This window comes from Staurois parvus, unplaced genomic scaffold (genome assembly GCF_062004578.1).
Source record: "Staurois parvus isolate SC_StPar_1 unplaced genomic scaffold, SC_StPar_1.0 ptg000704l, whole genome shotgun sequence".
Classification (NCBI taxonomy): domain Eukaryota; kingdom Metazoa; phylum Chordata; class Amphibia; order Anura; family Ranidae; genus Staurois; species Staurois parvus.
This window is the reverse complement of record NW_028318500.1, coordinates 6,652,981-6,667,205: the sequence shown is the minus strand read 5'-3', so window position 1 is coordinate 6,667,205 and position 14,225 is coordinate 6,652,981. Positions and strand designations below refer to the sequence as shown.

General features: G+C 46.0%; 1 protein-coding gene across 5 annotated transcripts in view; it reads right to left on the bottom strand.

Moving 5' to 3' along the window:
* PATZ1 (POZ/BTB and AT hook containing zinc finger 1) overlaps positions 1–5,818 on the bottom strand; it is a 32,822-nt gene extending 27,004 nt beyond the window's left edge. For 4 of the 5 annotated variants that reach the window (XM_089653263.1, XM_089653266.1, XM_089653265.1 and 1 more), the window contains exons 1-2: positions 5,682–5,818; positions 1,947–3,130 (exon numbers count right to left, since the gene is read on the bottom strand). In XM_089653263.1, the coding sequence (XP_089509389.1) occupies positions 1,947–3,091 (1,145 nt within the window). In that variant the 5' untranslated portion in view covers positions 3,092–3,130; positions 5,682–5,818. Of the gene's footprint in view, positions 1–1,946; positions 3,131–5,667 lie in introns of all 5 variants that reach the window. The other variant, XM_089653264.1, reaches the window with a different exon arrangement.
* Positions 5,819–14,225: the final 8,407 nt, after the last annotated feature.

Genomic DNA, 14,225 nt, shown 5'->3' with positions numbered 1-14,225 from the left:
AAACATGCCAGATGTGCTAACACTTCTTCAGCCTTTTCGAAGCTAAAAGAATTTGGCTGGGTATGGGTTTAATGAACAATTCCACCCAGGCTGTTACTGTTGTTCAAATTCCAGCGGGAAGATCTCCCACTATGCTTCTAATAGGCCAATCCTCTGGACTGAGCCTTTCATAAATTCCTAAGGAGAGTCCACCAGGAGGGTGCAAAGCACAATATATGGTATTATGAACTATAATGGAGACTTCTTAGGCAAATATAAAAAATTCAAAAACAATAAAAGGTAACACTAAGCTCTGATTACCATGTCACAGCCAAGTCAGAGGTTAAAGTGGTTCTAAATGTTCAAGGTTTTTTACCTTCATGCATTCTATGCATGAAGCTAAAAAATCTTCTGTGTGTAGCGGCTCCCCCAGCTCCCCCTAATACTAACCTAAGCTCCCTCTCAATCCAGTGATGTGCACTGAAGTCTCGGCTACCCCAGGACTTCCTCTTCTCATTTGCTGAGACAGAAGCAGGAGCCATTGGCTCCCACTGCTGTCAATCACAGCTAGTGAGCCAATGAGAAGAGAGAGGGGTGGAGCTGAGCCGCGGCTCTGTGTGTGAATGGATACATGGAGCAATGGGTGCCCCCATAGCAAGCTGCTTGCTGTGGGGGCACCCAATAGGAGGGAGGGGCCAGGAGAGCCTGTGGGGGACCCAATAAGAGGATCCGAGCTGCTCTGTGGAAAACCACTGCAGAGAGCAGGTAAGTATGGACATGTTTGTTATTTTTTCTATAAATAAAATAAGCTTATAGAATCACTTTAAAGTACATTTCTGGACTGGTACCTGTGACAATGGCTGAGTGATCGTGTACCTACTCTCATCCAATTAAGATAGTTCTGTTTTAGCTGGAAATTCCCATGACAGCATCTTTGACTATTTAAAGTCACAGAATGAAAAAACTTTGCTGAGCTTGTGATCATTACACTACCTCAGTGTGAAAGGTAAAAGGTCCCCGCAGATTAGAACTTCTTGTGCAACAGGATTATGGTTTCCTATTAATTGCCACAACGAGACATACCAGCTACATAAGGAGCTTGTACAATATGATGAAAAAAAAAATAACAAATACACCATGAAAGCTCGTCTGACCTTAACCTAAAAGGGCTTCTTGGCATAGCTAACTCTCACCCTAAATACAACAGAATGGAAAAATGTACACTGCCTTTTTTCAATTGGTTTCTAGTGGACTGTAAATGTTTGTATAACGCTGGAGAAAAAGTGCACATTTCCAGAGTTAAAAAGTAATCAAAAAGAGGGGACGGTCCAACACTCAAATGGGAGCATGACATTATGGTAGCAGCTTGCTTAAAGGTACATTTATGTAAATATCTGAGTACTGGTCAGCTACAAATACAGGATCAGGCCTGCTCTTCACTCCCATGCGCACAGCCTGCCACATTCATGACAAATGATGAACAAATGATCTTGGTAGGGCATGCTTTCTGTTTTTGTGCTAAATCCAATGCCTTTTTCCAGTTGTTTAAAGTATAACTGAAGGCATAAAAGTTTTGGATGGAGTGGAGAGGGATAAGGACCACTCTTCTGGTGTCTGTTTTCCCATTAAGCTGGCCATACACTTATTTTATTTTTTTTTCCAGCCAATGGACCCCCGAAATACCAAGGAGGTGGATAAGGAATTCACCCCGCCCTCCAAGCCACTGTCAGAATTCACTGATCAGCAGCTGCAGCAACTGTGGTATATCCACTGATCAACGGAAAGTGAAAGGAAATATCCCCAATGGGGCACAGATGGGAAAAGAAACCCTGACAGGAGTTACAGATAATCCATCCTAACTCTATGCAAAATGAAAAGTAATGTTTTCCTTTCAGCTCTCTTTTTTAATCCATGCCAAGACAATTTGCACAAACAGAAAGTATTTATTTTTATGTTTTCTTACTCACCTAGAAAATCCCTTTCCACAGCTTTGGCAAATGTAGGGCTTTCCTACTGAACCGTCATGTGATCGGACATGGTATGACATTCGGTCTTTCCTCTTAAACCTCAGTCCACACACAGGACAAGAATATGGTTTCTCTCCAGAGTGAGATAGCTTGTGCCTATTCAGGTGGTACACATCCCGGAAGATCTTTCCACACAAATCACAAGCCACCTGTTTCCTTGCTCGGTTCCTCTTTCGAGGGGTTGCTTGATCGTCTTGTGATAACCCATTCTCCCCTATTCGAGGTGTTTGAAGGTCAGCGTATCCCAACTGTAGACTTGTGACTCCATGCTGTGCTTCATGCTGGCGGAGTCGCAATGGATCTGTGAAGACTTTATCACAAAGTCCACAAGGAAGTACTGCGCCATCACGTAAGCCACCGACGGCACCAAAAAGGACAGAGTCTAATACACTTGGCTTTCTTGGCCTTCCACGGCCACGTTTGCTTCCAAGTCCTTGCATCCCCATCTGGTACTGCGAAGGCAAAATTTGAGAAGATCCCCCAAGTGCTATAAGAGAAGCCTGACTTGGCACAGCTGGCCCTGGCCGTACAGAGTCCTCCTCCTCGTCCCCTATTGACCCTGCGATACCTGACCCACCCATCACAGAACCATTTGTCATGTCCAATGGAAATCCAAGATCAGAGGCCCCTGATCGAAAAAGCATGAGTTCTGGCCTTGTAGGAGGCACCAAAATTTGTACATTAGATTGCTTGATCACCTCCTGGCATATGTCAATCACTGAGCGCATCAGTAAGAACTTAGCAGCTGTCATTAGCTCTGGGAAACTCTCCAGTCTAATAATGATGCGAGCTGTGTAGGCAAAGTCTAAAATGTCCCCGAAAACCTTGGAACTGATGGTGTGCATCTCAAGCTCGCGTGGAGTTGGACCGTCTGCCTCTCCAAGCACCGACTCAAAATACTGACTGCAGGCAGCCAAAACAGCACGATGGGCTGGAAAGCTGTCCTCGCCAACCCGGAGAACCACATCACAGAAGCGACCTCCACTCTTGCGTTGCTGGTTGAGTTGATTGAGTACATCTGAGCTGTGCTGGCTCACTTGATAGGTGTAGTAAGATGGTCCGCATCCCTCCGCCAAACGCTCCATGCTGATGGGATGATGACTCTGGGGCTTGTAATGCTAGACCTACAGAAGGCAGCAAAAACCAAAATCACATAACAACTTTGCATATAAGCACATATACTGTAAGTGTACCTGGCCATAGACCTGCAGAATTCTGTTCGCACATTCCTAACAATATTCAGAAAAATTGTTAATTAGTGCATTCAATAGTTGCACTATGGTCTTGGCAAATTTTGGTAAGGGTAAGGGTTCTGACCAACCTGTGTTGGTCTCTAAAGTATTGTGGTGGATAGTTTCAGAGAGCGGTGCAGGTACAGCTGACAGGCATTCGGGAGGTGGTACTGCCGCCTCCAGAATTTTTTTTTTAAGACCCAAGCAGGATTTTTGAATGGAATTATTGCATCACAACAACAGGCCTAGTGTTTGGGTTGTGGTACAGCCCTATTTTCTTACGTCGGGTTCAGCGGTAGTACTGCCTGTTAAACGCAACAAGGTCATTTTTGCCATGCTATGAAACAAAGCATCGTGGCCGCAGCATGTGTGCAACCCCGTCTAGTTACCTCTGCTCAACTACCAATTTTTACACCGCCCCCCCAAAGTTAAACGTAGCACTAGAATTTCGCTAGCTTGAGAAAGATTTTGCATTCTTCTCCTTCGATTTTTCTTGTCCCTCTGGTCAAAAACAATGGCTGACTTGGCCTCAATAACAATTTTTAAATAGAAGAGGCATTCCGAAAATGAATATTTTGGGACTAACCCCTACTGTGTATGCTTTTTCAGTGGCCTCTCTATGACCATTGCAATAGCAGGGCTCTGAGGCCTGGGGGTCTGATCTAAATCAGGAGGGTCCCTATTTGTCCAATTGTTGGCTGTCCATATTGTAGTAATTTTAGTGGGGATATGGGGCCTGGGAGCACAGAGGGGTCTGGTCTGGACCAGGAGGGTCCCTGTTTGTCCATATTGCAGTCATTTTAGTGGGGCTGTGGAGCCGGGGGGGTCTGCTCTGGACCAGGAGGGTCCCTGTGTCCTGTCAGTGGCTGCCTGCATTGTAGTAATTTTAGTGGGCCTATGGGGCCTGGGGGGGTCTGGTTGAGACCAGGAGGGTTCCTGTTTGTCCTGTTGCTGGCTACCTATATTGCAGTTACTTTAGTGGGGCCATGAGGGGTCCACTTGGGACTAGAAGGGTCCCTGTTTGTCCTGTCCCTGGCTGCCTATATTGTAGTAATGTTAGTGGGGCTATGGGGCCTGGGGGCACAGGGAATGTAGTCTGGACCAGGATGGTTTCTGTTTGTCCTATCACTGACTGCCCATATTGTAATCACTTTAGTGGGGATATGGGACCTGGGGGGGTCTGGTACAGACCAGGAGGGTCCCTGTTTGTCCTGTTGCTGGCTGCCTATATTGCAGTTATATTAGTGGGGCCATGAGGGGTCCACTTAGGACTAGAAGGGTCCCTGTTTGTCCTGTCCCAGGCTGCCTATATTGTAGTAATTTTAGTGGGGCTATGGGGCCTGGGGGCACAGGGGTGTTGGTCTAGACCAGTAGGGTTCGTTTTTCCTGTCACTGACTGCCCATATTATAGTAATTTTAGTGGGGATATGGGGCGTGGGGGGTCTGGTTGGAACCAGGAGGGTCCTTGTTTGTCCTGTCGCTGGCTGCCCATATTGTAGTTACTTTAGTGGGGATATGGGGCCTGGGTGGTCTGGTTGGAACCAGGAGGGTCCCTGTTTATCCTGTCGCTGGCTGCCCATATTGTAGTCACTTTAGTGGGGTATGGGGCCTGGGGGGTCTGGTTGGAACCAGGAGGGTCCCTGTTTATCCTGTCGCTGGCTGCCCATATTGTAGTCACTTTAGTGGGGATATGGGGCCTGGGGGTCTGGTTGGGACCAGGTGGGTCCCTGTTTGTCCTGTCGCTGGCTGCCCATATTGTAGTAATTTTGATGGGCCTATGAGAACTGGGGGGGTCTGGTTGGGACCAGGAGGGTCCCTGGTTGTCCCGTCTCTGGCTGCCAATATTGTAGTAATTTTGATGGGCCTATGAGAAATGGGGGGGGTCTGGTTGGGACCAGGAGGGTCCCTGTTTGTCCTGGCGCCCCACTGTACTGTACTGTGGTAGTTTTACAAAAGGAACCATAGATACATCCTGTATACAGAACAATGAAGGATCTACCTCATGACTTCAAACTTCCCAAACTGCATATGTATAATACCTCGTGCCTTAAGGGTTCATTGTAAATTCTGTCCCCCCAGCCCCCCCCCCCTTTATCAGGAACAATGCGTCAAGTAAGCACCTAAGGCTCTATAGGTATTGAGGTAACCATATACACATTATATATCCCTGACTGAGCGTTTCCCAGGCTCAGAGGAGTTCCATTAGAGTACACTTGACTTGCAGTGAGGTTCCGGTGACCCCACACAGAAGACAAGTGCTAATGTGTGTGCTGAGGAATGAATGTGAGGGAAGAGTTATAGGGGAGGGGAGCCCAGAGGATGATGGGAGGGTCCAGTGCGGCCGCAGCATAAAAGGCCGACAGCACTGCTGGATGGGGGAATAACAAGGGGGATCCCTACTGCACATTAGGGGTTCGGGGTGATGTCACCTGGGTGCGCGTACCCGCCTGGCTCCTCCCCTCCGCCTCTCGCGGGTGCGCGCTCTTCCGGAGCCCCGGTGGTGCGGGCTGTCGGTGTCGTGTCCGTCCTCTGCTCAGCCTCTCCGCCCCCCCCGAAAATGAAACCCCCCCCACCGGACTCCGGGACCCCCCCACTCCAGAATGTGGGGCAGCTCTGACCGGATCCTCCGCAGCCTCTTTGTGTCTGATGCCCCCCCGGGCTGAGAATCTGTGTCCGCCCCCCGGTCCCCCCTCCCTGTGAGCACTCCCCCCGCCCCTGTAAGCAGACTGGGAGACCCCGCACATGCCGACCCCCCCTCCATACACTCTACCCCTCCCGGAATAATATGCATACACAGTGTGGTCACAGGCTGATCAACTACAATGTTCCGTCATATATACTCCCCCCCCCCATATTTCCTGTCCCCCCCCCCCCCCCCCCGTGTACTGTGTACAGTGCCGTATACCAGGAGACAGCCCAAATATCACTGAAAGTGCAACATCAGGGGCCATCTCTGCTCACATCCGGGGGGGGGGGGGGTCATATGTGTGCAGCACACCCCAACACAGGGACAGGGCACACTATGCACAGGGAGGGGGCACACTATACACAGGGAAGGGGCACACTATGCACAGGGAGGGGGCACACTATGCACAGGGAGGGGGCACACTATACACAGGGAGGGGGCACACTATGCACAGGGAGGGGGCACACTATACACAGGGAGGGGGCACACTATACACAGGGACGGTGCACACTATACACAGGGAGGGGGCACACTATACACAGGGACCGGCACACTATACACAGGGACCGGACACACTATACACAGGGAGGGGGCACACTATACACAGGGACGGGCACACTATACACAGGGAGGGGGCACACTATACACAGGGACGGGGCACACTATACACAGGGAGGGGGCACACTATACACAGGGACGGGACACACTATACACAGGGAGGGGGCACACTATACACAGGGACGGGGCACACTATACACAGGGAGGGGGCACACTATACACAGGGAGGGGGCACACTATACACAGGGACGTGGCACACTATACACGGACGGGGCACACTATACACAGGGACGGGGCACACTATACACAGGGAGGGGGCACACTATACACAGGGATGGGGCACACTATACACAGGGAGGGGGCACACTATACACAGGGACGTGGCACACTATACACGGACGGGGCACACTATACACAGGGACGGGGCACACTATACACAGGGAGGGGGCACACTATACACAGGGATGGGGCACACTATACACAGGGAGGGGGCACACTATACACAGGGATGGGGCACACTATACACAGGGAGGGGGCACACTATACACAGGGACGTGGCACACTATACACGGACGGGGCACACTATACACAGGGAGGGGGCACACTATACACAGGGACGGGACACACTATACACAGGGAGGGGGCACACTATACACAGGGACGGGGCACACTATACACAGGGAGGGGGCACACTATACACAGGGAGGGGGCACACTATACACAGGGACGTGGCACACTATACACGGACGGGGCACACTATACACAGGGACGGGGCACACTATACACAGGGAGGGGGCACACTATACACAGGGATGGGGCACACTATACACAGGGAGGGGGCACACTATACACAGGGACGTGGCACACTATACACGGACGGGGCACACTATACACAGGGACGGGGCACACTATACACAGGGAGGGGGCACACTATACACAGGGATGGGGCACACTATACACAGGGAGGGGGCACACTATACACAGGGACGTGGCACACTATACACGGACGGGGCACACTATACACAGGGACGGGGCACACTATACACAGGGACGGGGCACACTATACACAGGGAGGGGGCACACTATATATACAGGGATATGGCACATTATATACAGGGTCAGGGTATGCTATATACAGGGATAAGGCACACTATATACAGGGAAAGGGTACAATCTATATGTTCCTTGGAATGTGTAACCATGTTATTCCATCCATAATCCCCATGAAGAAAAAAATATACCCAGGTTAAATATGTTCAGTGCTAGGTGTAAACATGATATGCCACCCATAACCCCCATGTACAAAATTGTTTATATGCATATTATCAGAAATAGGTGAAATATGTTCCTTATTAAGTGTACACATGACATTCCACCCATAATCCCGTGCAGAAAAATAACTATTCTTATGAGAAACAGGTCAAATGTGTTCCTAGGCATGTTTAACCATAATATTCCACCCATAATCCCCGCGTAGAAAAAAAACTATAGCCATATTCTTATCGGAAACAGGTTAACTACGTTACGTAGAATGTGTAATGATGATATCCCCTCATAATCCCTTTGGGGAAAAATAACTATTCTTATATTCTTATCAGAAACCGGTCAACTATTCTTGGCATGTGTATCCACAATAATCCACCTATAATCCCCATGTAGAAAAATAGCTATTCTCATATTCCAATCAGAAAAAGGTCACATGTGTTCCTAGGCATGTTTAACTACCATATTCCACCCATAATCCTGATGTAGAAAAATAACTATTCTTATCAGAAACCAGTCAAATATGGTCCTTGACATGTGTATCCACAATAATCCACCCATAATCCCCATGCAGAAAAATAACCATTCTCATATTCTTATCAGAAAGGGGTCAAATGTGTTTCTAGGCATGTTTAACCAAGATTTCCACCCATAATCCCCATATAGAAAAATAACTGTATCCATAGTTTTAGGAGAACGAATGTTTTATGTCAAACATGGTCCTTGGCATGTCTATCTGCAATAATCCACCCATAATCCCCATGTTGAAAAATAGCTACTCTCATATTCTTATCAGAAACAAGTCAAATGTGTTCCTAGGCATGTTTACCTTGATACTCAACCCATAATCTCCATGTAAAAAAATAACTATACCCATAATCATTTTAGAAATAGGTGAAATATTGTCCTTGGCATGTGTATCCACAATAATATACCCATAATCCCCATAATGTAGATAAATAATTATTGTCATATTTTAACCAGAAAGGGGTCAAATGTGTTCCTAGGCATGTTAAAAAAATCAATATTCCACCTGTAATCCCATGTAGAAAAATATCTATTCTCATATTCTTATCAGAAACAAGTCATATGTGTTCCTAGGCATGTTTAACCATGTTATTCCACCCATATTGCCCATTTAGAAAAATAACTATTCCTATAATTATTTCAGAAATAGGTAAAATATAGTCCTTGGCATGTGTGTGCACAATCATCTACCCATATTCCCCATGTAGAAAAATAACTGTACTCATGCTTATCAGAAACAAGTCAACTGTCTTCCTAGGCATGTTTAACCATGATATTCCACCCTTAATCCCCATGTAAAAAAAAAAAACTATACCCATAATCATTTCAGAAACAGGTTAAATATTTTCCTTGGCATGTGTGTCCACAATAATCCCCATGTAGAAAAATAGCTATTCTCATATTCTTATCAGAAAGGGGTCAAATGTGATCCTAGGCATGTTTTGCCATGATATTTCACCCATAATCCCCATGTAGAAAAATAAGTATTCTCATATTCTGATCAGAAACAAGTCAAATGTGTTCCTAGGCGTGTTTAAATATGATACTCCACCCATTGTCCCCAGGTATAAAAATAACTATACCCATAATCATTTTAGAAATAGGTCAAATATGGTCCTTAGCATGTGTGTCCACAACAACATACCCATAATCCCCATGTAGATAAATAAGTATTCTAATATTCTTATCAGAAACAAGTCAAATGTGTTCTTAGGCATGTTTATACATGTAATCCCCATGTAGAAAAATAACTATACCCATAATCTTTTTAGAAATTGGTCAAATATGGTCTTTGGAATGTGTATCCACAATAATCCACCCATAATACCCATGTGGAAAAATTATTATTCTCATATTCTTATCAGAAACAAGTCAAGTGTGGTCCTTGGCATGTCTAACCACAATAATCCACCCATAATCCTTATGTAGAAAAATAAGTATTCTCATATTCTAATTGGAAACAAGTCAAGTGTGTTCCTAGGCATGTTTCACCATTACATTCCTTCCATAATCCCCATGCAGAAAAATAACTATACCCATAATCTTTTCAGAAATAGATCAAATATGATTCTTGGCATGGGTATCCACAAAAATGCTCCCATAATCCACATGTAGAAAAATAGTTATATGCATTTGCTAATCCCCATATTTAAAATTAATTTTACCCATATTTGTATCTAAAAAGGTGAAATGTATTTTGTATAGGATGTGTAACCATTATATCCAATCCATAATCCCCAAGCAGATCAATAATAACCGCATTGTTATGAGAAATTCATTAATTTTTTCCTTGGCATTTGTAATTTTGAATCTTAATTTTTTAACCGCCTTCCGCCTGCCATATAGTGTAATGACGGGCGCAAGGCGGTTCTCTCGTTCTGGGAGGACGTCATATGACGTCGTCCCATTCTAATCGTGCATGCACGGCTCTGGGAGTGCGCAGCGCGGCGATCGGTGGTGCGCTGTGTCCCTCGGACACAGCGGATCACCGATCAACGGAAAGAGCTGAAGATGTCGGCTCGGTTATGTGATCAGCTGTGTCCAATCACAGCTGATCACATGTAAACATCGAAATGCCGGTTATCAGCATTTCTCTCCTCATGAGCTGTCACGCTGACAGCTCGAGAGGAGAGCCGGTAATCGGCATCCCTCAGAGGGGACATGTACACTGATCATCAGGGCACTGATGATCAGTGTAGCCCCAGCAGTGCCACCTGTCAGTGTCCATCAGTGCCAGCTGTCAGTGCTCATCAATGCCACCTGCCAGTGCCCATCAGTGCCACATCAATGCCACATTTCAGTGCCTACCAGTACACAACAATGCCACATATCAGTGCCCATCTGAGCTGCCTTTCAGTGTCACCCATCAGTGCCACCTATCAATGCCAGTCAGTGCCACCTATCTGTGCCCGTCAGTGCTGCCTATCAGTGCTGCCTATCAGTGTCGCCTAACAGTGCCAGTCAATGCCACCTAACAGTGCCAGTCAGTGCCACCTATCAGTGCCACCTCTCGGTGCCACCTTTCAGTCCCATATATGAGTTCTGCCTTTCAGTGCCCATCAGTGATGCCTGTCAATGGCCATCAGTGCCACCTACCAGTGCCTCCTCATAAGTGCCACCTATCAGTGTCCATCAGTGCAGCCTATCAGTGCCCATCACTGCAGCCTCATTATCGCACATCATTGAAGGAGAAAAATCACTTATTTATAAAATTTTATAACAAAAACTAAGAAAAAACTTTTTTTTTTTCAAAATTTTCAGTGGTTTTTGGTCTGTTTAAGAAAGAATAAAAAACCCAGAGGTGATTAAATACCACCAAAATAAAGCTCTGTCTGTCACAAAAAAAAATGATAATAATGTCATATGGGTACAGTGTTGCATGACCGCGCAATTGTCATTCAAAGTGTGACAGCGCTGAAAGGTGGAAATTGGCCTGGGCAGGAAGGGGGTATAAGTGCCCTGTAGGTTAGTGGTTACACATAATTTTCCAGGTTCCTAATAAAACAGTCCAAAATGTAGTGCTTTGCACATATATGTATGAAATCAGTAAATTTATTCCTATTAATATATTGAGTAATGTTTCCATTATTTCTGTATAATTTACTATGATGCCTTTTTCCAGCTACACATATACCAGTAAGTGAAGAGTTAAACATTAGCCACTACTACTTGCAACATAGCACTGCAGAAAAGAAAAACATATTTTGAGTAACAACAAAATCATTACCATATACTGTATGTGTGTAAAAATATACTGACACCTAATGAGAGTGCTGAGCATTGCAGCCAATAATCCAATCATCCCATCATCCCAATACGCAGTGTAGTACATCCCTAATTCCAACCTTTAGGGACGGTTCACACTACATGCGTTTCAGTTGCTTTTTTTCTGCATCCAAAATGCACAGAAAGTAGGTTATATGGTTGTCAATGTTATAGTTCACATCAGTGCTTGCAGTTCCAGTGCGTTCCAGTTGCAGGAAAAAAAGTAGGACATGCTGCATTTTTTCTGCACAGAACTGTACTGGAACGTGGGAAAAACGCACTGGAACGTACATGTCCCTATTTAAATTGAAGAAAAAGAGAGGGGGAAATGGACTGGAATGCATAAAAAACCCACCGGAACGGACCAAAAATGCACCGGGATGCACATGTCCCTGTTTAAATTGAAGAAAAAGAGAGGGGAAAAATTAATTGGAATGTGTCAAAAATACACTGAAATGCATCACAAACACATCAAAAATGTGCATGCAAAAACGCATCTGGACTGCGTTTCTATAATGTGAACCGGCCCTAAGGGCTAGTTCACACCAGATGCAGTTCAGTGCATTTTTTTTCTGCAACAAAAATACATGCACAGTGTTTTCCATGTATTCCAATGGCCCTGGTTCACACCAGTGCGGTCAGTTCCAATCAGTTTCCGGTGCAGAAAATAAAAGTCGAACAAGCTGCATTTTTTCTGCACAGAACTGTACTGGAACACACTATAGAACCGTTGTCCAGATGGGTTCCACATACGTTTTTACATGCATGTTTTTGATGCATTTTTGGTGCGTTCCAGTCAGGGGCGGACTGACAACTCATGGGACCCCCGGGCAATAGGGGATCATGGGGCTCCCGTGTCCTTGCCCAAACTCAAAAAAGTCTATGAAAAAGGTACCAGGGGCATCTCATGGGGCCCCCTACTGACCCCGGACCCTCGGGCACTGTCCGAGTTTCCAAATGGTCAGTCCGCCCCAGTTCCAGTGCATTTTTATGCATTCCAGTACAGTTCTGTGCAGAAAAAATGCAGCACGTTCTACTTTTTTTTTCTACAACCGGAATGCACTGGAAATGCTGGCACTGATGTGAACCATGACACTGACAACCATATAACCTACTTTCTGTGCGTTTTGGAAGCAGAAAAAAAACAACTGAGACGCATGTAGTGTGAAGTGGCCCTAAGGCTGGTTCATACCAGATGCAGTTCAGTACGTTTTTTTTTCTGCATCAAAAATGCATGCACAGTGTTTTCCATGTATTTCAATGGCCCTAGTTCACACCAGTGCAGTCAGTTCCAGTCAGTTTCCAGTGCAGAAAATAAAAGTAGAACAAGCTGCATTTTTTCTGCACAGAACTGTACTGGAACATAGCAAACTGCATCGGAACTGCGCGTGGTGTGAACTGTAAGCAAAAACGTATCTGGAATGCATTTTTGTAGTGTGAACTGGCCCTAAGGGCTAGTTCACACCAGATGCAGTCCAGTGCATTTATTTTCTGCATCAAAAATGCATGTACAGTGTTTTCCATGTATTCCAATGGCCCTGGTTCACACTAGTGCAGGCAGTTCCAGTCAGTTTCTGTTGAAGAAAAAAAGTAGAACAGGCTGCATTTTTCCTGCACAGAGCTGTACTGGAATGCATCAAAATTCCCCAAAGGAACGCAAATATCCATATTTAACTTGGAAAAAATAAACCAGAACCAAACTGCACCGGAACGTGTCAAAAACTTGCATGCAGAAATGCATCCGGAACGCATCTGGACTGCGTTTCTATGGTGTGAACCGGCCCTTATAGGCCTGGTTCACACCAGATGCAGTCCAGTGCATTTTTTTTCTGCTTAAAAAATGCACGCACAGTGTTTTCCATGTATTCTAATGGCCCTAGTTCACACCAGTGCAGTCAGTCTCCAGTGCAGAAAAAAAAGTAGAACATGCTGCATTTTTCTGCACAGAGCTGCAATGGAACATCAAAGCTGCATCGGAACTGCGTGTGGTGTGAACTGTAAGCAGAAACGTATCTGGAGTATGTTTTTTTGGTGTGAACTGGTCCTAGTCTGTTGGATTATGTCTCTAATAGGGGCGGACTAACCATTTGGAAACTCAGGCACTGCCCAAGGGCCCGGGGTCAGTAGGGGGCCCCATGAGATGCCCCTGGTACCTTTTTCATAGGCTTTTTTGAGTTTGGGCAAGGACACAGGGGCCCCATGATCCCCTATTGCCCAGGGGCCCCATGAGTTGTCAGTCCGCACCTGGTCTCTACTAACTTTGCACAAATTTTTTTGCTTTGCTGAAATATTGCGTTCGATCAATATCTCACGACCTACAAACTCTGCAACGCCTGTAATTTTATTCCCTGGATCCTCCCCCCCAACACCCCCCCCCCCCCCCCGCCCCCTTTCAGAAAACAATTATTTAGGGAATCCTAGGTCATTTTCTTAGTAAACAAAGACAGAATTAAAAAAAAAGGCAAAGCTGAGCACCGGACAGGAAGGGGTTAACAAGATTGCAATTTCAGTTTGCAGATTCCCAACTGCCGCTTTCCCTCTGCTGTTTAGCTCCCCCCCCCCCAGCGATGACATCACAGCCCAGGCAGAGGTTTTGAATCCAGTGCAGGAGCTTGTCAGTTGTGTGTCAGAGCAGGGAGAGTATTCCGTTGGCATTTTTTTCTTTGGTAATTTGCCCACCCAGCCACC